This window comes from Lithobates pipiens, unplaced genomic scaffold (genome assembly GCF_037356315.1).
Source record: "Lithobates pipiens isolate NorthernLeopardFrog02 unplaced genomic scaffold, aLitPip1_a1.2 Scaffold_13, whole genome shotgun sequence".
Taxonomy (NCBI): Eukaryota; Metazoa; Chordata; class Amphibia; order Anura; family Ranidae; genus Lithobates; species Lithobates pipiens.
Genome location: NW_027507718.1, coordinates 345,350,721 through 345,377,673, shown reverse-complemented (window position 1 = coordinate 345,377,673; position 26,953 = coordinate 345,350,721). Strand labels below are relative to the sequence as shown.

At 42.9% G+C, this 26,953-nt stretch overlaps 1 protein-coding gene across 3 annotated transcripts in view; it reads right to left on the bottom strand.

Annotated features, from left to right (window-relative positions):
• Positions 1–26,953, bottom strand: part of LOC143975087 (uncharacterized) — a 161,331-nt gene that overhangs the window by 108,149 nt on the left and 26,229 nt on the right. For all 3 annotated transcript variants that reach the window (XM_077477078.1, XM_077477079.1, XM_077477080.1), the window contains exons 4-7: positions 21,516–21,585; positions 14,926–15,056; positions 11,167–11,255; positions 2,295–2,394 (exon numbers count right to left, since the gene is read on the bottom strand). In XM_077477078.1, coding sequence (XP_077333204.1) covers positions 2,295–2,394; positions 11,167–11,255; positions 14,926–15,056; positions 21,516–21,585 — 390 coding nt within the window. The remainder of the gene's footprint in view (positions 1–2,294; positions 2,395–11,166; positions 11,256–14,925; positions 15,057–21,515; positions 21,586–26,953) is intronic.

Genomic DNA, 26,953 nt, shown 5'->3' with positions numbered 1-26,953 from the left:
AGGGATGGACACACAGGGATGGACACACAGGGATGGACACACAGGGATGGACACAGTGATGGACAGGCATGTCTCACCCTCGGCTTATACACGAGTCAATACGTTTTCCCATTTTTTTTGTGGTAAATTAGGGGCCTCAGCTTATATTCGGATCGACCTATACTCGAGTATATACGGTATATATATATATATATATATATATATATATATATATATATATATATATATATATATATTAAGGTATGTCTTAACTTGAGAACAACAGTGTAATATATTGCAGCTTAACAGTCCCTTAGATGTGGTGGCTGCATTTGTTTTCATTTTTCAGGTTAAGTACATCTGCTGCAAGTACAGAAAATTACCTGTTGATCCTGCCAGAAATCCTAAACTGTTAGCCTAGAACAGGACATGTGCTGCCAACAGGATTACCAGATTAAAAAAATAGAAGAAAAATGCCTAAAAACAAAACAAATGCAACCCATTGAATCTAAAGACTGGTATGCTGCAATATACATTTTTTTGCTCTTGGGATTATGTACACTTTAGGTGTTGTGGGTCTGTTGTGTTGTCTGGCATAGGTTCTTTTAACTTGTTTTTGGCACCACAAAGTTATTAATGGTCCATTATAGTCTTATGAATCATTACCATGTTTCCTGTGCTGTAAAAATAATAGGCAACGCAAGAGATACCATACCACCACCTTGTGGTCGTGTTTGGTGTAGTTGTTTCTTTTTTTTCTTTTTCACTTTGATTTATGTTCTTATTTTGCAATAGATATTTCAAACTAACTTTCCAATTAAGGAAACAAAAAAGCCCTTATAATTAAGAGCTCACTGCCAAAAACATAATTTAAAGATTGCATTGTTTGGCACTAAACTATATTACTAGGTCCAAAAAGTGGGTAAAAAGACTTTTGCATTTTACTAAAGATTCATAGTAATTTTAGTCTGGAGTACAAATTATACAATCTTAACTGCAACAGAGTGACATCACTAAAATGCAGTTATATTTTTATCAAAATTATAAAGCATTCGTGACTTTGGTGCTGTTCTTATAATGGGGAAATTGCATATTTCAATATTTCCTTATTAAAGTTGTCTCACAATATCTAAGACAGCAAGTTTCCAAAGTCTAGTTAAAGCCTACCAACTCGACATGTATATACTACAGTTAGAACTCATAATATTCAGTCTAATCTCCAGAGCTGCATCATGCATGCGTCTGGTGTGATTATCGGTGCAACGCCACGTATGTGGACAGAACTCCGTGGTGAAAAGGCATCTTTAGCTAAAGCGGAGTTCCACCCAAAAGTGGAACTTCTGCTCGTTGTACACCTTCCCCCCTCAGGTGCCCCACTTGACACCTTTTTGGGGGGGATACTCGTTTTTCACTGGTATCCTTTTCCCACTTCCAGGAGCCTCAGCTGCGGCTATTGAAGTCACCGCCTGGGCTCCCTCCTCCTCCCTCCCTTGCTGCCAGGCCAGTAGGAGAGAGGAGCGGAGCCTCACGCATGCGCAGCAGAGTTTCTGGCGTGAAGCTGTAAGGCTACACTGCCAGGTTCCTCGCAATGGAGGTGGCATGCACCCAACAGCTGATGGAAACATAGGCTGCGGTGCCGACATCGCTGGACTCCAGGACAGGTAAGTGTCTGATTATTAAAAGTCAGCAGCTGCAGTATGTGCAGCTGCTGGCTTTTCATTTTTGCAGCGTTGGGTGGACCTCCTCTTTAAGAATTCTTATATTTATATAAATTATATTTTATAATATTATTGCATTTGTTATTTGTATCTGTCATTACTTAATTAAATGTTATACTTATAGGTATTTGTGTGATCTCTCTTTGCACATCTCGAATACAACCCCAAACATTTAAATGATCACGTAACCATGATAACATATCTTAACACTGAAGGCTGTTGGTGCTGTTAGTACACTGAATAAATTACTAACTGTAACAGAGCAATGCAACAGTAAGGGCTCGTTCACATGGGAGGTTGGGGGTGTTGGTGTAAACCCCACAGTTGAACCATACTTTTACTGCCCCCCAGAGACAGTGGCCAGAGGTGAACACATCCAGTGGCAAGAATTATATCCCCTGTCAATTTTGAAAGTGAAATAGAGCCTCTCTGCAAGCGCCCTGCAATGCCCTAGCTAGTCATATGTTCTCTGAAGAGTGTGTGGATCACCCTTCGAAGAGCATGACACAAATGAATGAGCCCTAAAAGGTATTTGTTGCAAAGTTCTCCTACGTTTTTTAATGTTTATCATATAATAGAAGAAAAAAGTACACATACAGTGTGTATTAGTGGTCCCAAGACGAGGCTGCTGTCCACACATCTTCCAGTAATAACAATGTCTGCCCCAAGATCCAAAGCCCTGCTAATTGGTTTTGCCCTACAAAGATGGAAAATGTTCTGTCAATACGCTTCTATCATAATATGAAACAGTAACCAAAAAATACAAAGAAGAGCAAAAGACAAACACAGATGGATCTGCACCACTGGAGATGATTTTACTACATTGCCTGTCTTTAGTCACACTTTCAGAAAATTTCCTTAATATAGTCATAAAACACATGGTTAGCATGATTAAACCTTCTACATAAGTGTAAAATATGTTACGTAATAATTATATGTGTGTTTCACTGCACAGTGATCCATTTTCACCCCTAAAGCACATGAAATTTCAGCAAATGAACGATAACCCATAAAGATAGAAAGAGCTACACTCAGTGACTTGGTTTTTAAAACATGTTGGATCCCGAGCTGTCATCTTGATTCTTGCTCAGACTTTTTGAGTACACTGACTGCATGCTAATTGCAGTCCAGTGACTGAAAGCATTGAAGCCAGGATCAGGGCGACAGCCTCAGAGCCTGAAATGAGTTCCGCAGTGACAGTTCCCATATTTCTATATTCACAGATTTTAACAGTTATTACCAAGTCCTCTCCCTCTCAAAAGAAGATGACTGTTGGGGGTTATTTACAAAAGGCAAATCCACTTTGCACTACCAGTGTACTGAAAGTGCACTTGGAATAAAGTTGCTGTAGATCCGAGGGGGACATGCAAGGAAAATAAAAAACAGCATTTTAGCTTGCACATGATTGGATGATAAAATCAGCAGAGATTCCCCTTATTTCAGATCTTCCTCTCAGATCTACAAGTGCATTTGTAGTGCAAAGTGGATTTGCCTTTTGTAAATGATCCCCTATGTGCAACTTCAGCGCAGACCTTGGATTCAACACATCTTGCTACATTGTCAGCACTTATGTGTGCAGAAGTCAATGCAGATCACACTAAATAGAACAATCAAATAGGAAAATATTTTACACATTTGTACATATAACATTTCTTCTTACAAAAATATAATCTTTATTTTATCTTGGGGCTCGTTATCCCTGTTGAGCAGGTGGATGATAGGTCCATGATGCAGAGCGGACATGGACACAGCCCACTGTCCTCTATGACCTGTTGGATGGAAATGGACTGCCTGCCGTTTACATCCGACATTGATCTGATCTAATCCACAACTAGACAGATGGCAAAGGGATCCCCATCTATCTGTTTTTAGCAGACCCCGCCCCATGCCTATGGGGCACTATTGTTAAAGGAGGCTTCCAGATTCCGATAAGCTCCCGCCCGCAGACCCCAATAACCAATGGCCCGGGTTGTCGGGAAGAGGCACTTGTCCTCATCAACATGGGGACAAGGTGCTTCAAAGCACCCACCCTCCCATGTTGAAGGCATGCAGCCTGGTACGGTTCAGGAGTGGGGCGAGAAGCTCGCTCATCCCGCCCCATTTCCTGGCCTGCCAGGCTGCGTGCTCAGATAAGGGTCTGGTATGGATTTTGGGGGGAACCCCATGCCATTTCTTCAGCGTAGGGGGTTCCCCTTAAAATCCAAACCAGACCAAAGGGCCTGGTATGCTCTTGGAGGGGGAATCCATTACTTTTTTTTTATTTGGCATGGAGTTCCCCTTCAAGATCATCAGAGCACAAGTCACATGCCAAAGTCGGATCAGTTAAGACAGTGACCCGACTTAGATCCGACTTCAGTGATATTCAAGCGGCTGAAGTAGGATCAAAGTCAGACAAAAGTAGTGCAGGGACTACTTTGAAGTCATACCAATATGAATGGTGATCATTGGAAATCATGGGGGACTACTTGTCATGTGACTTTGCAGTCCCAAATCCTAGGACAAGTGGTACAACTGTGAAAGGGGCCTAATAGGTCGTTTTTGAATCTACACCACTTGAATCCCCCACCTGACACAGATAAATCAGGTGCCTAGCGTAAAAACCACCCATAGTTTCAAATCTTGGTCGATTTAGCAGGGACTGGCTGAGCTTCAAACCATATATGGGAAGGTTGATTGCACCAAAGTTGATCCATTGATCGACTTGGGTACAACCAGCATGTCGAACATTTACATGTGATTATTGCCAGCAGCTATGGCCACTAGCATTAATCACTCTATTTTCCTTGAAGGGACGGCTCCCCAGGTCTCCCTGCCAGGAGAACACAATAGATCCGTGGGAGGGATTCCCCCAAAACCATTGACTGTGTTGATTGGGGAATCAAGCAAATTGATTTCCTGCAAAATGTGGTCATTGCATCATCTATGGACTATCTGAAACTGGACATGCAGGAATCATATTCAATGTGGATGGGGGAATTCTCCCGCTAAGCTATTTTGTTACATTTCACTGCAATATCTTGCAGTGCTGATCGAGAGAACATTTTCCAAAAGGCTGATTGTAAACAATACGATTGATAGATTGACTTGTGTACAACCAACCTGCCCATACATGGACTGAAATTCAGCTGGTCCCTGCAGAACTGACCAAAATATATGGCTGGCTTTAGAGCACGTACCCACTTTGCATACACAGCATCAGTGTGCAGCCTTTATTCCATGTAGAAACAGCAAAATGCTATCAATGGTATATTTCTTAGGACAAAAGGGACCAATACAGAGAATGTCATTGTTATGGTTTAGATGTGCTTTAAACAAATCCTTTTTTTGTTAATCGGTTGCAAAGATTCATACCCGGAGGTCTTGACAGTAACAGCAGGCTCCCAACCACTGCCTTACTATTAATACTCAGGGAGAATCTTTGCAACAGACTCAAAAAATGATTTAATTAAAGTGGAACTCTAGGAAAAATAGTTTTGAGATATGTGGTGTGTACATCAACATTAAATATAGATGTATTTCATGTGTCTGGATTGCTGCTGTGTAAGTTAAAATAAATATTTTATTTATCAGGGATTCTTTTGTGTACTCTCCCTTTCCTCTCCACTTGTCTAATTACAAAATGCCTCATAATCTGTGAACTGAATACAAGGCATTCTCTGAATGGACAACGGGAGAAGAGAGGTTGGTAAACAGATGTTTTCTTGTTTATATATGGAATACCTTGTACTCTGAACAGAATACAAGGTGTTCAGTAAATGGATAAGGGGAGATCCTGTTTATCTGCCATTCCTCTTCCCTCATCCATTCATGTAAACAGAATACAAGGCAATTGGCCATGGATATCCTGTTTATCCATCCCTCCTCTCCCCTTGCTCATTCCTGTGAACAGAGTTCAAAAAGTTTTGTGACTGGTCTAGGTAAAAAAAAAAAAAAAAAAAAAAGGATTGGTAAACAATAGGATCCCTTCATTGTGTGAGAGCCAAAGCTCTAGGAAGCATTGCACTAATGACTGTGATCTAGACGCAGAATATATATTTTACATGTAACTTTGTTGTACACACCACACATCACAAAGCTTTTCCGCTTTAGGAAAACTGTATGTAGTGGGACAATATGACATTATGCCAAACACACAAACTACTTTAACAAGCCCTCAGTGGAAGTTAAAAGCCACTTTTTATAGGGACTAGTAATGGGTTTCCAAAAAAGTGGCATCCTCGTATATAATGATTATCCACTTGCTTACTGGGCACCTAAACCCCCCTCCTGCCCAGACCAATTTTCAGCTTTTAGCACTGTCACTCTTTGAACGACTATTGCGCGGTCACACAACACTGTACCCAAATTAAATTTTTACAATTTTCCCCCACAAATAGAGCTTTCTTTTGATGGTAATTGACCACATATGTGTTTTCTATTTTTTGTTAAAAAATAATTAAAAAAGACCGAATTTGAAAAAAAAAAAAAAAATACAAAACCGTTTTATATTTTGTTAATAAATTTTGCAACAAGGTAATTTTTCTCTTTCATTGATGTATGCTGATGAGGCTGCATTGATGGGCACTGATAGGCTGCACTGATGGCCACTGATAAGGCGGCACTGAATTGGCACTAATAGGGAGTACTGATGGGCACTGATGAGGTGGCACTGGTGGGCACTGATAGGTGGCATTGGTGGGCACTGAGAGGTGGCACTGATGAGCGGTACTGAAGGGTATTGAGAGGTGGCACTGATAGCTGGCAGTGATGGGTGGCACTAATCGGAACTGATAGGTGACAGTGATGAGGCACTGATTGGCACCACTGGTGGGCATTGATAGGTGATACTCGTGGGCATTGATAGGTGGCACTGATTGCTGGCACTTATGCAAAGTGTGTCCAATGCCACATTTTGAAGCAAGTGTAAACAAACCCTTACTGTGGTAGCAGCATTTACACAAAAACACCAACAAAGATTACAATGACACTGATCTGATCACGTTTGACCTGGTTCCCTCTTGTGTGGTCTGCATTCTGTGGGTAGGGCAGCCTGTTCATTTCAATGGGCTGCCCTACCCTCAGAAAAGCGGGTAAACAAGTCCTGGATACTTTTTTTTTAAAAGTTTGTAAACTTACTTTGTAAGTTTGAATTCTGTGACCTGTATTTACTATGCCCTGGGTGTAGGCACTGCTGTGTCACAGAAGTCATAGAGCCTGCCTTCTGAACTTCAGAGGTGCTGAGAGGAGGAGTTTCAAGAGGCGGTATCAGTACGAGAATCACTGCTTGAAGGCTGCAAGGTACCATGGGAGGCAGGCAGGACTCACAGCATGAATGGAGATTTTTTAACTAAGCTTATATTGAATTGTTAACTATAACCATTGTTTATACTGTTATTACAATGCTAATTTAAAATGAATTTCCTTTAAAGCTAAACTCCAGGCAAAACGCTAAGTTTACAGATAAAATGCAAAACTATTTTAAAATGAAAATTATTTTACTAGGCAAAAAGATCTGTTTTTCAGTCCATCCAGTCCTATGATTTACACAGATCTGCTATGCAGCACAGCCCTGCCTGGCAGAGAAGGGACCGAATCTTCCTCTGCTGCAGTTCCACTTTCAATTTATGTTTCCTCCCTAAGGAAACTGGTTAACACTGGTGCGACAAATGCTCCAACATTGGAAGATCATGTCGCATGACGTGTGAAAATCAATGTTTCCCTCTGGGGGCCGTCTTAACTGGTCCGACACAAGTCGTTCCGACTTTAAAAATGCTCCCTGCACTACTTTGGTCCCACTTTAGCCCACTGAATATCATTGAAGTCTGATCAAAGTCGGATCGCCGTCTTGCCTGATCCGACTTTGGCATGCGACTTGTGCTCTGATGATCTTGAGGGGGAACTCCACGCCAAATTTTAAATAAAAAACCGGCACGGGTTCCCCCTCCAAGAGCATACTTCGGTCTAATATGGATTTTAAGGGGAACCACCTATGCCGAGAAAAAGGCTGGGGGGGTCCCCCCAAAATCCATACCAGACCCTTATCTGAGCAAGCAGCCCAGCCGGTCAGGAAAGGGGGTGGGGATGAGCGAGCGCCCACCTCCTCCTGAACCGTTACCGGATTACATCACCCAGTGACCATGCCCCATGCCTATATAAGTCGTTTCGCACGACACGCACACAGCATTACAGTGGGAGAGAGCGTTGTGTCAATATCGGAAAAAGACCGGAGGGAAGAAGACAACGGAGAAGACAGGGCCAACGGTAGCAAAATAGCAGGTAAAAGAGCAGAAGATAGCAGAGGAGCCTGGCAGAAGACATCCGAGAGCGGGAGAAGAACCGGAGACCAGGAGAAAAGGCCAGAGAGAGCGGAGAAGTCGGAAGAGACCCCCCAAGTCAGAAGAGACCCCTGGAGCTGCCTAATAAATTACTTTAAAAAACGGTCTAGTGTGTTTTTTTTATTTACACTTTTTTTTCCCCAGGTGAATGGGTAGGGGTACGATGTACCCCATACTCATTCACATAGGGTGAGGGGGGCACGATCAGGGGCCACCTTATTAAAGGGGGCTCATGGATTCTGATAAGCCCCCCGCAGACCCTGACAACCAACGGCCATGGGGACAAGGTCCTTTGGGGTGGGGTGGCACTCGCTTGTCCCCACCCCCTTTCCTGACCGGCTGGGTTGCGTGCTCGGATAAGGGTCTGGTATGGATTTTGGGGGGAACCCCATGCCTTTTTTTGGCGTAGGGGGTTCCCCCTAAAATCCATACCAGACCGAAGGACCTGGTATGCTCTTGGAGGGGAAACCCATGCCGGTTTTTTATTAAAAATTTGGCGTGGAGTTCCCCTCAAGAGTCATACCAAACACAGTGCCTGGTATTGGCGGGGATCCAAGTCAGATCCCCGTTCATTGAAGTCGGACACGTCTCTGACTTCAAGTCGCAGGGCAAAGTCAGATCCAAAGTAGGACGAGTGTCGTGACGCACCAGTGTGAACCCGGCCTAACTCCAACGTGTGACTGAACAGCAGGAGATGAGCTCATCACTCTGTATCTCTACCTTCCTCTCCTATCAGATGCTCCTTTGCACTCCACCACACCTGATGGGCTCTTTGTGCTGCTCCCCCTTCTTTCTCTCTGATCTCTTCTGTACAGGGGCTACAAGAGGCTGATTCCAGGTCAAATTCAGATACTTACACTGCTTGCATTTAAAAACATATACATTAAATAATGTATTTATGATTACAGTGCTGCTCCTCTGCTAGGAGTTCACTTTTAAAGTGGTTCTAAAGTCTAAGTTTTATTTTACTTTACTGCAGGGAATAAAATAAAAGTATGGAGTTGTGGAAAAAAAATTATACTCACCTAGGTGGATGCTGCATCTGTCCAGTGCTGTTTCTAAGACTGAGAACCAAGCAATCAAAGACTACTGATTGCTCGGTTCTGAATCTTCTGTCTGCAGAGAGACGGAGACTGACAGTCACCGGCTCTCTGCTCTGCTCCTCCAGCGCCCACTGAAGCACTGGGCTGTGGCATCTGGATAAATTCCGACTGTAAAGTCAGAATCTTTCCAGAGCTGGGATAGGTTGAGAGACGTCAGCCGACTGCGGCTCACAGGAGTGCAGGATCAACTGCACTCCTGTGATCTATAAGAGAATTAGGGCAAAAATAGCTTTGGCTATACTTCTCCTTTAAGTTAAAAAATAAATAAATACCTCACTACTTGTTCCCCCCATCCCCAAAGACTTACCTGACACCTCTCATGATTCAGCACTGTCGCTGCTGGTAGCCCCCCTCTTCTCTCTTCCTGGATTCACCGGCTACACAGAGAGCAGCAGTAGCCACAGGCTCAGGCTACTGCCAATCAAATCATGTGAGGAGGGAGTTGGAGGCATGGCTGAGCCGTGCTGTGTGTGTCTACGGGCGCGTGCCAGCACGGATACCTCATAGCACACAGTTTGCAATGGTGGCAATCGAAAAAGAGGAGTGGAGAGAGCCGGTGGGGGATCACCAAAGAACAAAAGATTACAGTGCACAAAAAATGTCACCCACTGAAAAGGGGGTACTTTGGAGCAGTAGTGGGCTTAAGCACTATATGGCTATATGGTGCAACCAAATCCCTATATTTGCTTATTCGCTTATTATGTTCAGGTGCTTTAAATAGCCTTGTAGGATTTTAAATAAGTATGAGCTCAGGCGTGTTCGCAATTCCACATGCCCGCGCCCGCCAGAAAGGTCACACTCCACAGTGCTAATCACAAGCAGTGAGACATTTCCTGATCCGCGGTTGTACAGATCAGGAAATGTCTCACTATCTGTGATTAGCGCTACGGAGTGTCAGCTTCATGGCGGCCGCAGGCACGGGCATGTGGAGTTGCGGACACGCCTGAGCTCATCCTTAATTTGAAATGACATTTTCATATGTGTGCGCTGTAATCTTTTGTTTTGTTTGTATGGTCTTATAGCACCATCTTTAATGTGATGCATAGTTAGTGCCCCCAAAGCCTTTGTCTGTTATATGGGTCCTGACCAGACCCCTTGGAATGGAGCACCCCATCATCCCCCACCAGTACTTCTAATCAGTGTCCACCTGAGTTATAGGAGGAGTCCTTTTAGTTCTCCCATAAAGAGGAGTGTATTTCTCCCATGGTTGAGAAGTGGGATATTTCATTCTATGGTTAGTGTAGGACCCAATAAAAATGGGGTACTTTGATGCAGTAGTGGGCTTAAGCACTGTATGGTCATATGGTGTGAAAAAATCCCCATATTTGCTTACTATTTTCAGGTGCTTTAAATAGCTTTGTAGGATTTTAAATGCCATTTTTGTATGTGTGCACTGTAATCTTTTATTCTGTTTGCACGGTCTTATAGCAGCACCATCTTTTATGTGATGTATAGTTAGGGTGTGCCCCACAAGTCTTTGTTCACCAAAGAGGTAAGGGACCACTCTGTGCAATGCACAGAGCAGGTATGTATAAAAATTTTCATTTAAGAAGAAAAGAAATAAAAAATTTACGTTAATATCACTTTAACTTTAGTTATGGATTATTGAACTTTGCAAATTTTCATTGGTTTTAGCACTGATTCACCAAGTTCAGACATGCAGTGCTAATTTATACTGCACATATAGAACCTTGTGGCCTTGGCTCCACCCAAACTTGTAACCTTCATGGCACATGGCACTACTAGCTTATACCCCATATGGCAGCACTGTATTCCATAACAATGTGTGCAAGTGTGTGCTCTGACAATCAGAGAACATACATAAATTGCATCAGTCCATTGTGGCCCTTGAGTAAGCAGAGGAGCGAGAACAAGTGGGTGAGTGTTATTAGGCTGTAAGATCTATGTGGGAACAAGGTTTGATATGGCTGATTCTCTACAAAACACAACACTGCAGAATATGTCAAAGAATATATACTGTAACTGGCCAAAATATATGCAATATATACATTTCTATGGGAAAGGCAAAAAGTTCAGAGGAACTTTAGTTACCCCAGGTAAGCATTCACACTCTGAATATGTTCTGGGAACGGCTTCCCACTATCCATGTCAGTGACTCCTCCTGTCTTGAAGGCATCTTTCTGTGAACACACAAAAAGTAAAATATAAAACCAAACTTGTATTGCACAAAATACCCAAGATTGTCAGATAATAACTCCTATACCATATACATAACTTGTTATAACTGTGGACAAAAACTGTCACATATCAGGAAGCATGAGAATACACTACTTCAAGGTCTATTTATGAAGCCTAAAACAAGTAATAATGCTCAGTTGTTACTAAACACTCATTACTTACATCTGCAGCCTCCTCTGTTGTTTATTTCTCCCAGACTGAAATCCCCAGCACTGACCATGCATGTGCAATGAGCCCCTATAGACCTGAGAGATGGGCTCGGGCGTGTTCGAATCCCACATGTCCCATCCCGCCAGGAAGCCGACACTGCACAACGCTAATCACAGGCAGGGAGACATTTCCTGGTCCATAGCTGCACAGATCGGGAAATGTCTCACTGCCTGTGGTTAGCGCTGTGCAGTTTCGGCTTCCTGGCAGGATCGGGCATGTGGGATTTTGAACATGCCCGAGCCCATCTCTCAGGTCTATAGGGGCTCATTGCCCATCTTTAGACCTGACATGTGACTTTACATTGTCAATCTCAGAATGTAGCCTCCTTCAAATCCTTTCCACTTTAAAGCCTCGTACACACGATGGGATTTTCAGCAGGGAATTGTGTGATGACAGACTGTTTGCCTAAAATCCGACCATTCGTACGCTCCATCAGACAATTGTTGTCCAACTTTCTGCCAATGTTGGATGGCAGGCTAGTAAATTTTCAGCGGACAGCGGTCTGTTGTCAGATTTTCCTATCATGTTTACACAAGTCTGTCACACAAAAGTTGAAAGCACAAACACGCATGCTCAGAATCAATGCTCCCCAAATACGACATTAGCAGAAGGTACCCAAAGGGTGGCGATCAAGAGCTGAAATTCCTCGTAGTACGTCACTATGTTCGTGTTTGTTGGCTGACAATTGTGTACCGTTAGTATGATCTGATCGTGTGTATGTGCTTTAGACTTTTCAACTATTTTATAGGAGAGCTCCATGAATTACCTTGGGAAAGGACAGCAGGACGTTAAGCGTTATGTGACTGTAAGTCCCCGTTCACACCAGTGCGACTTGTCATGCGATTTGACAGTTCCAAATCGCATGACAAGTCGCATCCTGTTGCCTGCAATGGAACCATTTACATTGTCGTGACTTATGTCACAGCAATTATGAAAAAGGTTCCTGCATTATTTTTTTACTGATTTCATTACTTCTTGCATAGACTTCTGTTAAATGAAGTTGCAAGCTACAATGAAATTAGCAGTGATGTGCAGCTTTTAAATTGCACTGAATTAGCGTGATTTCAAAGTCGTGTTGGTGGGAACCGTGTCTAATAATAGTGCTGTGGTGTCATTAGCTCAATGCTTTTAGTTGGTGCACTCTCTTCTATCAGTCCCTGATATGTTTTTAAATGGAATTAGTAGGAAATAGAAGTTTATTGGTCAGCAACTAATTAAGCAGCTGGGGACATTAGGCATGCTTCACACACCCACAAAAAGGTCATCAAAATACACAGAGCATGTGGGCAAAAGGCAGGAGTTGCTATGTAAATATAGCAACAGCTGTAAAAAAAAATAGACACAGTATTTATAAACACTGTTCAGACAAGATAAAGAGATATGAAGTATTATTACTTTTGAATCTACTCTGTTCCATTCATCTGCAGATCCAAGAGATGTGCTTTGATCTGCATTTATATATCAGTTAAACCAGCCTGACAATTACAAAAGAACCTTAGGGCTGGTTCACACCAGGAATCACATAGCAATGTGCTGTGCATTCCACATGTGGTGCGATTTGAGCCCATTCATTTTGTATGGGCTAAATCGCACTGGACCACACCAAAAACAGAGCATGCACTATAAGAAAAAGAAGCACTTCAAGCAGATCGCATGGTATTTCTGTACTTTTGTGGAGACAAACGCACTACCTTTACGACCTGCGTTTGGACTCTCGTTAAGTTAACATTCTGTGTGATGTATGAGTGCTGAACCTTAGGCGGATGTGTTTTAATGTGATGGGTGGTTTATGGTGACTGCATATGCATGAGCCGGCTGCACTTTGTGAATGATCCCTCAGCTTTCTGGAACTTGTGACATGTCCCAGAAGGCTGCAGTGGAAGGAGGGGGTCCCAACTTCTGCTCGGAAGATCTGGCTGGAAGTGGGAGCAGGCACCTGTAAAAATCAGGAACCTGCTCCCCCCTCCCTTCACAAAACAAAAGTGCCAAACCTTAAAGAGGAGGGGGAGAAGGCAGACAAATGGAATTCCCCCTATTGGGTGTTTTTTCTTTAAGTGATGGTCCGTCCATAGAGGGCACACGGGCGCCACTTCCGCTGACCTTTTTATAGGGTTTGCCTGGAATTATAATAATAAAATAAAAATACTAAAAAAGCAAAAGGTTGTAAATGATTGATGATCAGCAATGTTCACCACTGTGTCTACAGCTTAAAGTGTTACTAAACCCACAACAGTAAAATCAGTCTGTATATGCAGTAAAGCATGCTTTTTATACTCACTGTGGAACCTAAGGGGTTACTCCTCTGCATTATGTAAAAAAAAGCTGTCTGATATTGTCTTCTCTTAACCTCGCCTTCTTTCACTGTCCCCAATATATTATCTGATAGAACAGAGCCTTTAAGGCAAGCTGCACATGCTCAGCTTGGTGTGTATTGCTAGAGAGTTTTTTTGTTTTTTGCGAGAGTGCATGTGATCAGCACAGGGCAAATCAGCACTGTCCAGACAGAGGGTCAGGGGCCATGTAGCCTCATAGGACAATCATGGGAGAATGAAAACTCCTCCTACATGCTTTAACCAGACACTGATAGAAGTCACAAGACTGCTATATGCTGCTGATGAGAAAAGGTATTTAGAAGTTCAACTTACTAAAATAATTGCATTTCTATGTTCTGTATACTGTGGGAGACCAGATCTAGTGAATATAGGCTGCTGGGTTTAGTAACACTTTAACCTCTTCCAGACCAGACACCGCAGTTATACTGCAGCAAGTTGGCTCCCCTGTGCGAGGTGTCATAGCTGTACGTTGTGTAAACACACAAATCCCTGTTCTCTCAGGGGAGTAGAGACAGATTGTGTGCTCCTACTAAGTAGGAACACCAACTGGTCTCCTCCCCTAGTCAGTCCCATCCCCCCATAGTTAAAACACACCTGGGGAACACAGTTAACCCCTTGATTGCGCCCTAGTGTTAACCACTTCCCTGCCAATGATATTGATACAGTTATCACTGGCTATTTTTATCTCTGATCGCTGTATAAATGTCACTGGTCCCAAAAAAGTGTCAAAGGTGTCCGATCTGTCCGCAAAAATGTTGCCGTCATGATAAAAATCGCTGAACACCGCCATTACTAGTAAAACAAATTTTAAAGAAATGCCATTAATCTATCCCCTACTTTGTAGACGCTATACCTTTTGTGCAAACAATTTTGTTTCGGTACAATGTCGCACAACCGCACTTTGTCAGTTATAGCGAAACAGTACCGTATCGGAAAAATAGCCTGGTCAGGAAGGGGATAAATTCTTCCGGAGCTGAAATGGTTAAAGGAGGACAGTCAGATTTGTGCAGTAAAATATTGTTCATAGTGAATTGCAGCAACTGTTTTTGCTAGAAATGTAATTGCTCACCTGCTTTATTAAATCATCACCAGTAACAACTGCAATTTTCATATCCAGACCTGATTTCTTTATTATTTCTTGTAAAGCAGCACCACAGGCCAGGGGGTTGGTTCCTCCCGCATTACTGATCACACGAATACCTATTACAAAAATAGGAACATCATATATATGGATCTGCAATCTGGCAGTGCTGGTATTGTCAAAAAGCATTACTGGGTTGCTCAGACTTACTCATCACTTTAGAACACAAACTCAACATACTAAATGTGCTTTAAATTCATAAACCACTTCAGAACCACAGTATTTTCACCAGAATATATTTTTGTTGCCATTTCAGTGAATTTCTGCATGAGGGGCAACTTCCACTATGAATTTAAACATTTTATACCTTAATGCATTCCTTAGCAGTCAAGTTTCATATTTACAGATGAGCATACAGTTTTGTTACAGATATTGCCTCTTTGTTAGGTTGATGTTGGGTGGTAAAGTATACATTAATATGTACATTATCTATGTACCGTATATACTCGAGTATAGGTCGATCCGAATATAAGCTGAGGCCCCTAATTTACCACAAAAAAAATGGGAAAACGTATTGACTCGTGTATAAGCCGAGGGTGAGACATGCCTGTCCATCACTGTGTCCATCCCTGTGTGTCCATCCCTGTGTGTCCATCCCTGTGTGTCCATCCCTGTGTGTCCATCCCTGTGTGTCCAGCCCTGTGTGTCCAGCCCTGTGTGTCCATCCCTGTGTGTCCATCCCTGTGTGTCCAGCCCTGTGTGTGCAGCCCTGTGTGTGCAGCCCTGTGTGTGCAGCCCTGTGTGTCCAGCCTACCTGTGTCCTGAGCCTGTGTCCTTCTGCATATACGGCGGCCATGCCAGGATCGCCGCACCTCTTCTCGTCTGTGACAGACGGCGGCCATTCCCCTGTTCAAAAGCCGCGCCTCCGTCTGTGATAGGCGGAACACTCAATTTCCCAGCAGTCTGTGTTCCGCCTATCACGGACATCCTCTCATCCTCGTCCGTAGTATGAGGATGAGCGGATGTCCGTGATAGGCGGACCACTGACTGCTGGGAAATTGAGTGTTCCGCCTATCACAGACAGGGAGGCGCGGCTTTTGAATAGGGGAATGGCCACCGTCTGTCTGCTCGACACGCTGATCGGGTAGACAGACGGCGGTGACTCGAGTATAAGCCGAGGGGGGCACTTTCAGCCTAAAAAAAGAGGCTGAAAATCTCGGCTTATACTTGAGTATATACGGTATATTTATCTGTCTGAGGGATTAGGTAAGGAGCCCTGGATTCCTTTCGTCATCTTATGCATTTCACATTTGCTTTCCTATTTCCCCCCTCCTCTTTCCATCTCTAACCTCCAGCTTGTGGACTAGTTGTATGCTTGCACTAACAACAAAAAGAAGGAAAGGTGAGAAAGGGGGGGGCACGGGGGAAAGGGGGGATGAATGAAAGCAGAACGGGGGTAGATTTTTAGGGTGGGATAGGCTAGGGCCCTGGTTGATTCAAGACGGCCCAAAGGTACAAATTTATTAAAGTGTCTGTTCTATTAGGAAGCCCTGAGGGCAATGCCCTCTGGGGAGAGAATAAATAGTTTCCATATCGCCCATGTCTTGTTATATTTTTCTTGTTGGTGTCTCGCAGAAAGCACTAGGTGTTCCAGCTTACTGACATCTTCTACCCTCTGAATCCAGCTTACCATTGTTGGCGGTGTTTGGTTCTTCCAGCAAAGTGGAATACATGCTTTGGCAGCATTTAATAGATGACGTACAATCAACTTTTTGTATAATTTTTCCAACATGGTAGAGACGTGCAATAGGAAAAAGGCCGGATCATCCGGAATATTGTACTCTGAGTGGTTTCCCTGATTTTGGTCGGAAAAAAGTAAGTTTAGGACAGGACCAAAACACATGTAAAATCGTGCCTCTATCTCTCTGACATCTCCAGCAGATTTCAGATGCCTCTGGGTACCGGATATGTAAAGCATATGGGGTGAGATACCACCTTGTTAGGAGCCTGTAATTTGTCTCCTGTACCTTAGTACAGATGAAGGATTTTAAGGTAAACATAATTATGCGCTGAACCTGGGCCAATGTAAAAGTACGGTCCAGGTCTTTTTCCTACTTACTAATGAAATTCAACGTCATGTCCTCCGCTGGAGAAATCAAGAGACTGTACATCAAAGACAACACTTTCGGAAGGGTATCCTCTGTCGTACAGAGTTCCTCAAATGTGCTTAACGGCTTATTAAAACGTTGTGGATTCAGTATAGATGTGAGGTAGTATCTTAATTGGAGAGCGGTCCAGAATGGCAGCTTAATTGGACCTGTGGAGCATGTAAGTGTCTCTATCGTGGCCCAAGATCCGTTTATCAAAAAGTGTTGTGCCCTTGTGTGGTTGGCTGTGTAAAGCATGTCTCTAATTTGGGGGTCCATCCCGGGGGTGAATTGAAGGTTTCCTATAATAGGAAATAATGGTGATTCAGTCACGGATAGCAAGTGTTTAAACGGATTGTTGTACCTATAGTTGGGTGTTTCTTCAAGTTTGGTGACAGGTGTTCATGGCACCATATAGCGCTTCCTAGCAGGACATGTGTTTGGGCTTGTTCCAGACGTGTCCATAATTTATATTCCTGATGATGGCACCAATCAATGATCCTGCCCAAATGGGCTGTCTGGTAGTATTTCCTCACATCGGGAACCACCAGGCCCCCATTCAACTTGAGGAGGGACAGGAGGGCACGGGGAAAGCGCAGTTTTTTGTTTGCCCAAATAAAAGTATTGAATTGCGTATGTACTTTTTTAAAGTACTGCAAGGGGATTGAGATTGGAAGTGCCTGTAGTATGTACAGAAATTTGGGTAGGATGCACATCTTAATCAAGTTACATCTGCCAAACCATGAATGCAGGCCTTTTTGCCAAGAGTTTAACAGGGCCTGGGTCTTGATCAGTAAGAGTGGGAAGTTTAGGTCGAACGTTAAATCAGTTAAATCATTTAAATCAGTTAAATTAAATTATTGTTATTATTAGTTAAATTAAATTAAGTTAAATTAAATTATATTATATATATATTTTATGTATTTTTAAATTGGAGAGCCAGCTTTCACAGATGTGTACCGTTAAATGCTCATTTTACATATCCATAACCTGCTCCCCTTGGCCACCTAGCACTTAGAGATATCCTCTTCCATCAAACTCACCCCTCAACATTTTTGCTGTGTGTTTTTTGTGGCTTATGGCTGACAGAAGAAGGTTTTCTTTTAAGATTTTACAATACATGGGCTCAACCATTGGCCCCTCAATGCGGCAAAGTCGGTCAGTACCATTAGCAGAGAAACAGCCCCAAAGCCTAATGTTTCCACCTCCATGACTTACTGTAGGGATGGTGTTCTTAGAGCCATAGTCAGCATTTTTCTTCCTCCAAACACGGCAAGTCCTCCTCCTCAAGAAGGCACATGTACTGTCATGCCAATAAACATCTAAAAGATTCAGAAGGATTGGAAGAAAGTGCTATGATCTGATGAGACCAAAATTGGATCTTTGGCATGAACTCGACTTGCCGTGTTTGGAGGAAGAAAAATGCTGACTTTGACCTTAAGAACACCATTCCTACAGTCAAGCATGAAGGTAGAAACATGATGCTTTGAAGCTCTTTCCCTGCTAAAGGTACAGGCCAATTTGTATAAACTGTTTCTCCTTTTAGTAAAAAAAAAAAAAAAAGTTACTGTCCGACTTTGCCGCATTGAGGGACCAATAGACGGGACCATGTACTGTAAAATCTTGTATGAGAACACTGAAGATGGGCCCTGGATGGGTCTTCCAGCAGGACAATGACCCTAAACATACCGCCAAGGCAACAAAGGAGTGGCTCAAGAAGAAGCACATAAGGGGATGGAGTGGCCTAGTCAGCCTACAGACCTTAATCCTATAGAAAATGTATGAAGGGAGCTAAAACTTTGACTTGCCAAAAGACAGCTAAGGGGGAGGAGTCTAGTGACGTCAATGTCCGTGACGTCACCGGATCTCCGACGGAACTCCCTGAAGACCCGGAAGCCGGTGGAGAGGTGAGTACCGATCAAAAGAATTTTGATTGATCAAAAACATTAATCGATTAATCTAGGAATTAATCTTAAATTTCCACAGCCCTAATATATATATATATATATATATATATATATATATATATATACTTACGGGGTCAGCATCCTAGTCAGAAAACCCCTACCATTTCGGCTCACTGAAGTCAAAATGGACCCAGGCGGAAGATATGTAATTGTTTACGCTCACATATATGACAAGACTGTGGTACTGGTGGGGGTATATGTCCCCTCTTCGGCCTCGGTTCAGGTTTTGCATCATATTATGAAACTTCTGTTACAATTTGATAGTGATATGGTCTATTTTATGGGTGATTTTTAACATGTTTCCGTGTGTGGCCCTGGATAGGCTGCATTCCTCGGCTCGTGACTCTCCTGACGTCCGGCAATGGGTTGACACCTATGCCCTTACAAATGTCTGGAGACACATGCACCCAAATTCAAGAGAATTCACTTGTCACTCTGTCACGTATAAGACCCTGTCTAACATAGACCTGGTCTTAGCATCCAAAACCACATTGCAGTATGTCCAGGGCGAGTCTGTGCTTCCCAGGGGCATATATGACCATGCCCCCCTGTGCCTCTCCCTTGCTCTGACCATCTGAGTGGAGGCTATGGAACCTCTGACTGCCTCTATTTGAAACTATTGGACAGACAATCAGGATACTGCCTTTTTGTCTGTGCTATGGGAATTCCTTTAAATCATGGGCTGGGGGGAATACATCTCTAAAATTTCACATCTCCGGAGGGAGGCTGCGTGAGTTGTCCACCCATAGAGTAGCTCAGACTAAAAAGGCTTTCCTGTACTTGGCCTAAAAGGTTTTTGAATTCAGGGGGAAGAATGGTAGACTGCTGGCCTGGCTGGCTAAGGGAGATATCCCATCCACCCCTATCAGCTCTATTAGGGACATAGATAACAACATCCACACAGCTCCTGACCACATTAAATGTCAGTTCCTACAGTTTTTCCAGGACCTGTTCTCCTCCAAGGCTGATTTCTCGCCTTCCGATCTCTCCTCCTTTCTTGAGCCTATTTCTTTCCCAACATTAGCTGCAGTAGATAGAAAGAGGCTGGATGCGGACATCACCCTGGAGGAGGTTCAATTGGCCATGGGACGGTTGAAGGGTGGTAAGGCCCCTGGGGCTGATTGCTTGCCATCTGAGTTCTACAGCAATTTTATGTAACTTCTTGCTCCTAAATTGACCTCCCTTCTTTCGGACTATAGTTTCCTAGAGGCCCTGCCTGACTCTATGAATGAAGCTGTGATTGTATTGGTTCCTAAGCCCGGGAAGGACCTGCCGGATTGGGCGTCGTATAGACCGCTATCCCTGCTAAACGTGGATGCCAAGATTTTTCCAAAGGTCCTGGCTAATTGTTTATCCCAGGTAATTGAGGACCTGGTTTATGTCGACCAGATCGGTTTTATTTCGGGGAAGGGAACCAACATAAACATCAGGCGACTCTATTTAAGCCTGTCTGTTTCCCATGACAATAAAGTCTCTAGAGTTGTTACTTCCTTAGATGCCAAAAAGGCTTTTGATTCCGTAGAATGGTCGTATCTCTGGTAGGTCCTTCAGCTAAATTCATACATGGGATTAAATTACTATACAGTGCCCCTAGAGTGATAGTCCATACAAATAACTGGATTTCTTCTCCTTTTAGTCTGTCCCATGGTACACGGCAGGGTTGCCCGCTCTCCCCCAGCCCATTTGCCCTGGCCACCAGCTCCGTGATGTCGCCATGAAGGAGTGGCAACCTGTGAAGCTCTGGTGATCTCCATGCCCAAGAAGGTTAAGGCAGTGCTGGAAAATAATGGTGGCCACACAATATAATGACAATTTGGGCCCAATTTGGACATTTTCACTTAGGTGTGTACTCACTTTTGTTGCCAGTGGTTTAGACATTAATGCCTGTGTGTTGAGTTATTTTCAAGGGAAAGCAAATTACACTGTTATACAAGCTGTACACTCACTACTTTACATTGTAGAAAAGTGTAATTTCTTCAGTGTTGTCACATGAAAAGATATAATAAAATATTTACAAAAATGTGAGGGGTGTATGTATTTAGACTTGCGCGTGAAGTTCAGCTCTGAGGATGGTCAGATCTCCTCACACAACTGCAAACATGTCTTTTTTAGATCAGGCATACATGTTGGTAGAAAAAGGAGTAGTAGGGGGAACTGACGGATGCTACATTTCAGTGATAAAATTGCAGATGAAAGAACATTGGCAAGCCAGAGGCATCCGCAAGGGGTCTGCTAATAAAAATACACATCAGGATTGTCACGTGGAATTTCCTGGATGAGATGAGAATTGGATAATGATCTATAGAACAGGAAGCCAACTGTGTGGGGAATGTTTACTAAAAATAAATAAGATGTGTTGCTGGAAGGTTTTCTTAGTACACTTCATCATGTAATTATACAGCATTTATATTCTTTAGACCAATGCTGAATTAAAATACCAAACATAAGGAAGCCAAAAAAGTACCTGATTTATGAATATCTTTAAGATATGGTGCCATAGCCGTATGCACAAAGTCTGGAGCGAATCCTAAATTCTGGAAATGCAAAAGAAAACAAAATTTTTGTTGAGCTGCAAATTGGTACAATAAGAAAAACATATAAGGATGATCAAATATTCGCTACTTTTTAAAGTGTAATAAGTGAAACTGATCGTTAAAACGGTCACCGAACACTACTCTTATGCTGCGTACATACAATCGGAATTTTGGTCGGAAAAAGCTCTGATGGTTTTTCCAACGGGAATTCTGACGTGATTTCGCTCAAGCTGTCTTGCATACACACGGTTACACCAAATTCTGACCTTCAAGAACGCGGTGACATACAACACGTATGACGGGACTAGAAAAAGGAAGTTCAATACCCAGTGTGCCACCCTTTGGGCTCCTTCTGCTAATCTCGTATTAGTAGAAGTTTGCTGAGAGACAATTTGCGCTGCATTAAACTATTAAAACAAATTCAGCGGGACGAATGTGCTATGTCCATTACGAAGTACGGTAGTTTTACCAGACTGATCGCTTCCGTCTCGAAGTTGAATTTGAGTATGCGTGAGTTTTTGCGTGCGGAATTGCATACACACGAATGGATTTTTGGAGAGGAACGATTTCCAACCGAAAAACTGAGAACTTGCTCTCAATCTTTTGCTGGTCGAAATTCCGCCAACAAAAGTCCAATGGAGCATACATATACACGTGCATTAGCTGCATTCCATTGCTCTACCCCAGCCTTTTTAGGGATGGCAGAAATCTTTTTTTTTTTGGGGGGGGGGGGGGGGGGAGCTGAAGGTACATGAGCCCACAAAAGACCCCATTTCTTTGGTTTATATTGCCCAGTGTATGGCCAGAATTGGAGTATCATATGCAGTGGATATATAAAGTCTATATACCCCTGGTAAAATGTCAGGTTTCTGTGATGTAAAAAAAATGAGACACAGATAAATGATTTCAGAACTTTTTCCACCTTTAATGTGATCTATAAACTGTACAACTCAAATGAAACACAAACTGAGATCTTTTAGGTGGAGGGAAGTAAAAATAAAAATAAAATAATGTGGTTGCATAAGTGTGCACACCCTCTTATAACTGGGGGTGTAGCTGTGTTCAGAATAAAGGAATCCCATTCAAACTGATGTTAAATAGGAGTCAGTACACACCTGCCATCATTTAAAGTGCTTCTGATTAACCCAAAATAAAGTACAGGTGTTCTAGTAGGTCTCTCCAGACATTTTCTTAGTCGCATCCTACAGCAAAAGCCATTGTCCGCAAAGAACTTGCAAAGTATTAGAGGGATCTCATCAGTAAAAGGTATCAGTCAGGAGAAGGTTTCAAAAGAATTTCCAAGGCATTAGATATACCATGGAACACAGTGAAGACAGTCATCATCAAGTGGAGAAAATATGTCACAACAGTGACATTACCAGGAACTGGACGTCTCTCCAAAATTGATGAAAAGAAGAGAAGGAAACTGGGCAGGGAGGCTGCCAAGAGGCAGACAGCAACATTAAAGGAGCTGCAGGAATATCTGGCAAGTACTGGCTGTGTGGTACATGTGGCAACAATCTCCCGTATTCTTCATATGTCTGGGCTATGGGGTAGAGTGCCAAGATGGAAGCATTTTCTTAGGAAGAAAACCATCCAAGTCCTGCTAAATTTTGCAAAAACACATCTGAAGTTTCTCAAAAGCATGTGGGAAAGTGTGTTCTGGTCTGATGAAACCAAAGTTAAACTTTTTAGCCATAATTCCAAAAGATATATTTGGCACAAAAACATATCACACTGCACATCACCAAAAGAACACCATACCCACTGTGAAGCATGGTGGTGGCAGTATCCTCCTTTGGGGCTGTTTTTCTTTAGCTGGAACAGGGGCCTTAGTCAAGGAGAGGGAATTATGAACAGTTCCAAATACCAGTCAATATTGCTACAAAACCTTCAGGCTTCTGCTAGAAAGTTGAACATGAAGAGGAACTTCATATTTCAGCATGACAATGACCCAAAGCATAATGCACATCCAAATCAACAAAGAAATGGCTTCACCAGAAGAAGATTAAAGTTTTGGAATGGCCCAGCCAGAGCCCAGGCCTAAATCCGTTTGAAAATCTGTGGGGCGATCTGATGAGGGCTGCGCACAGGAGATGCCATCGCAATCTGACAGATTTGGAGTGTTTTCGCAAAGAAGAGTGGGCAAATATTGCCAAGTCAAGGATGCATGGACACATAGGATAACATGACGGAGAGTTTAATGACTGTAGAAGAAAACGTCTACAGCCAAAAACAGCTGCTGCAAATACGTCAAATAACGTCCAGTGTGCATGAGGTCTAAAGGTGGAAAAAGTTCTCATTTTTTACATCACAGAAACCTGACATTTTACCAGGGGTGTGTAGACTTTTGATATCCACTGTATGGCAAGTCAAGAAGTATAATACTTTAATACATTAGTAGTTCATCAATATTCTTGGAAGATGTATTGCCCATCCTGAATCTTAAAAAAAAATATGTCCACTTCCTAAGTAAATTAACCACTTCAATACAGGGCACTTCCCCCTTCCTGCCCAAGCCAATTTTCAGCTTTCAGCGCTGTTGCATTTTAAATGACAATTGCGTGGGCATGCAACACTGCACCCAAACAACATTTTTATCATTTTGTTCCCACAATCAGAGCTTTCTTTTGGTGGTATTTGATCACCACTGGGATTTTTATTTTTTGCTAAACAAATTTAAAAAAGACCAAAAACTAAGTTTTTCTTTGCTTCGGTTATAAAATTTTGTAAATAAGTTTTCTCCTTCACTAATGGGCACTGATGAGGTAGCACTAATATGCAGCACTGATGGGCATTGATAGGCAGCACTGATGGGGACTCATAGGTGGCACTGATGGGCACTTATAGCTGATCACATGGCAAAGAGCCTACATCAGGGGCTCTTTACTGAAATCGGTGATGCGGTGTGTCAGACTAACACACCCCACCGATTGCTGCGCTGCATGCCCCCGCAGGTGCACAATCACAGCTTATCCTGCTGGACATCATATGACATCCAGTCGGGATAACTTAACCACTTTGCACACGTAAATCTGTTATATGGTGGGTGGGAAGTGGTTAACCACTTCTGGACCACGCCTATTTTTGACTCTTGTTGTTTACAAGTTAAAATCTGTACTTTTTGCTAGAAAACTACTTAGAACCCCCAAACAATATGTATATTATTTGGAAAAGACCCTAGAGAATAAAATGGTGGTCACTGCAATATTTTATGTCAAGCAGTATTTGTGCAGCGGTCTTTTAAACACAATTTTTTGGGAAAAATACACTTTTTTTAATAAAAAATCAAGAAAACATGTTAGCCCATTTTTTTTTTTTTTTTTTTTTGCATATTGTGAAAGATGATGTTGAGTAAATAGATACCTAACATGTTACGCTTTAAAATTGCCTGCACTTGTGGAATGGTGACAAACTACGGTACTTAAAAAGCTCCATATGCAACATTTAAAATTTTACCTGTTATAGAGGAGGTCTTTTGCTAGAATTATTGCTCTCATGCTAACGATCGCGGCGATACCTCACATGTGTGATATGAACACTGTTTATATTTGCAGGAGCAACTTACGTATGTGTTTTCTGTGGTGCATGAGCTCGCGGGGGCGGGGGTGCTTTAAAATTTATTTTTTTCTCTCATTCATTTTATTATTATTTTTTTATTTAACATTGTCCCTTTAAAAAAAAATCTGATCACTTTTATCGTTGTCACAAGGAATGTAAACATCCCTTGTGACAGTAATAGGCGCTGACAGGTAATCTAAACCGGCGGTCATCAACCCTGTCCTCAGGGCCCACTAACAGGCCAGGTTTTATGTATTACCTTGGCGAGATGCAGACTAGTATACTGCAATCACTGAGCAGCATTATATCACCTGTGATGTATTTCAGTTATCCTGCAAACTTGGCCTGTTAGTGGGCCCTGAGGACAGGGTTGATGACCACTGATCTAAACAACCCCAAATCCCTCCTTTGCACTTCAAAGTATTCAAAACACCAAAATCAGCGTTTGGAATACTGACAATTATTTTTAATCGGCGCAATTGGCAGTTGAGTAAACCGGAAGTTGTGACGTCCCTTTTTACATCGGAGACCCGATCAAAGCAGTTTCCGGGTTCGTTCAGGACACCACACAGCCAGCGGACATGGCAGATGGTCGTTCCGGAGACCCTGGCAGAGCGGCAGGAGGGAACTCCTTGTAATAACAGCCGAGCGGCTCATTAGCCACACCAGCTGTTGTCATGAGAGAGACAACCACTAGCTCTAAAAACTGGTACAGGGGTGATGCTTGCAGCTGTAGGCATCACTCCAATATAACCACTTCACCCAAATGACATACAGGTATGTGATTTGGCATGAAGTGGTTAAAGTGTCACTAAACCCTTGCTAACCACTAATATTAAACGACATCCTCTTATCGGTCCTACTACACAGGTTTGCGCACATCTTCTCTCCCAAGTTCTCTTTCACCCCGAAACTCTCCCTCAATCCTTATACTGGGAAACCCTCTGTTCGCTCTGGGACTGCATGATGCGATATTTCAAAATTTGATCAGCTCAGGCTTTTTCCAAGCCTCTCATTTCCAAGCCGGAGGACGCTGGAAGACCATAACAGAACTTTTGGACCGCGTGGGCCCTTTCCGCTAAGATTTTTTAAGAGTACCTCAGCTCCACCATTTCTTATGGTCTGTACTGCCTCCCAATCACCCTAGCCAACCCCTCACGACCTTAGAAGAATATTGTACAGAGACTGGAGCTTTACCACACACACTCTCGCTCTCAACTACAACCTGTTGATTGCACCCCCAGCGGACTACCAACCTCTGGGTCGGATTGGGTAGGAACAGGAGCTAAGTCGTCAATTCAACCCCAGCCAATGACATTGTATCCTCAGATTTACACACAAATCCTCCACCTGTACAAAAATTCAAGAAACCAACTACAAAATTATGTTGAGGTGGTACAGAACCCCATCGCTACTGCATAAATTCTTCCCTGCAACGTCCGACCTATGTTGGCGGTGCCAGAGGGATGGAGGAACTCTCCTACATATCTTCTGGTCAAGCCCAAGATTGTAGACTTTTGGAGAAATGTCCGCCAATTCGTACAGAAACTCACGGAATGTCCTTTTCCAGACGACCCCGCCTTCTTTATCCTCTGTGCTTCCACAACCCCGGAAAACACTTATAAGAGGTCTGTAATCGGTCACCTCCTTGATGCTGCCAAAGTATGTATTCCCCTCTACTGGAAATCCCCACATCCACCGACCGTAGACCTGTGGCTTAGAAAGGTCGAGGACATAAATAAAATGGAGGACCTTATTCTCACAGCCCGATATCGACGGGACAAGTGCTCCAAAACTTGAACGCTTT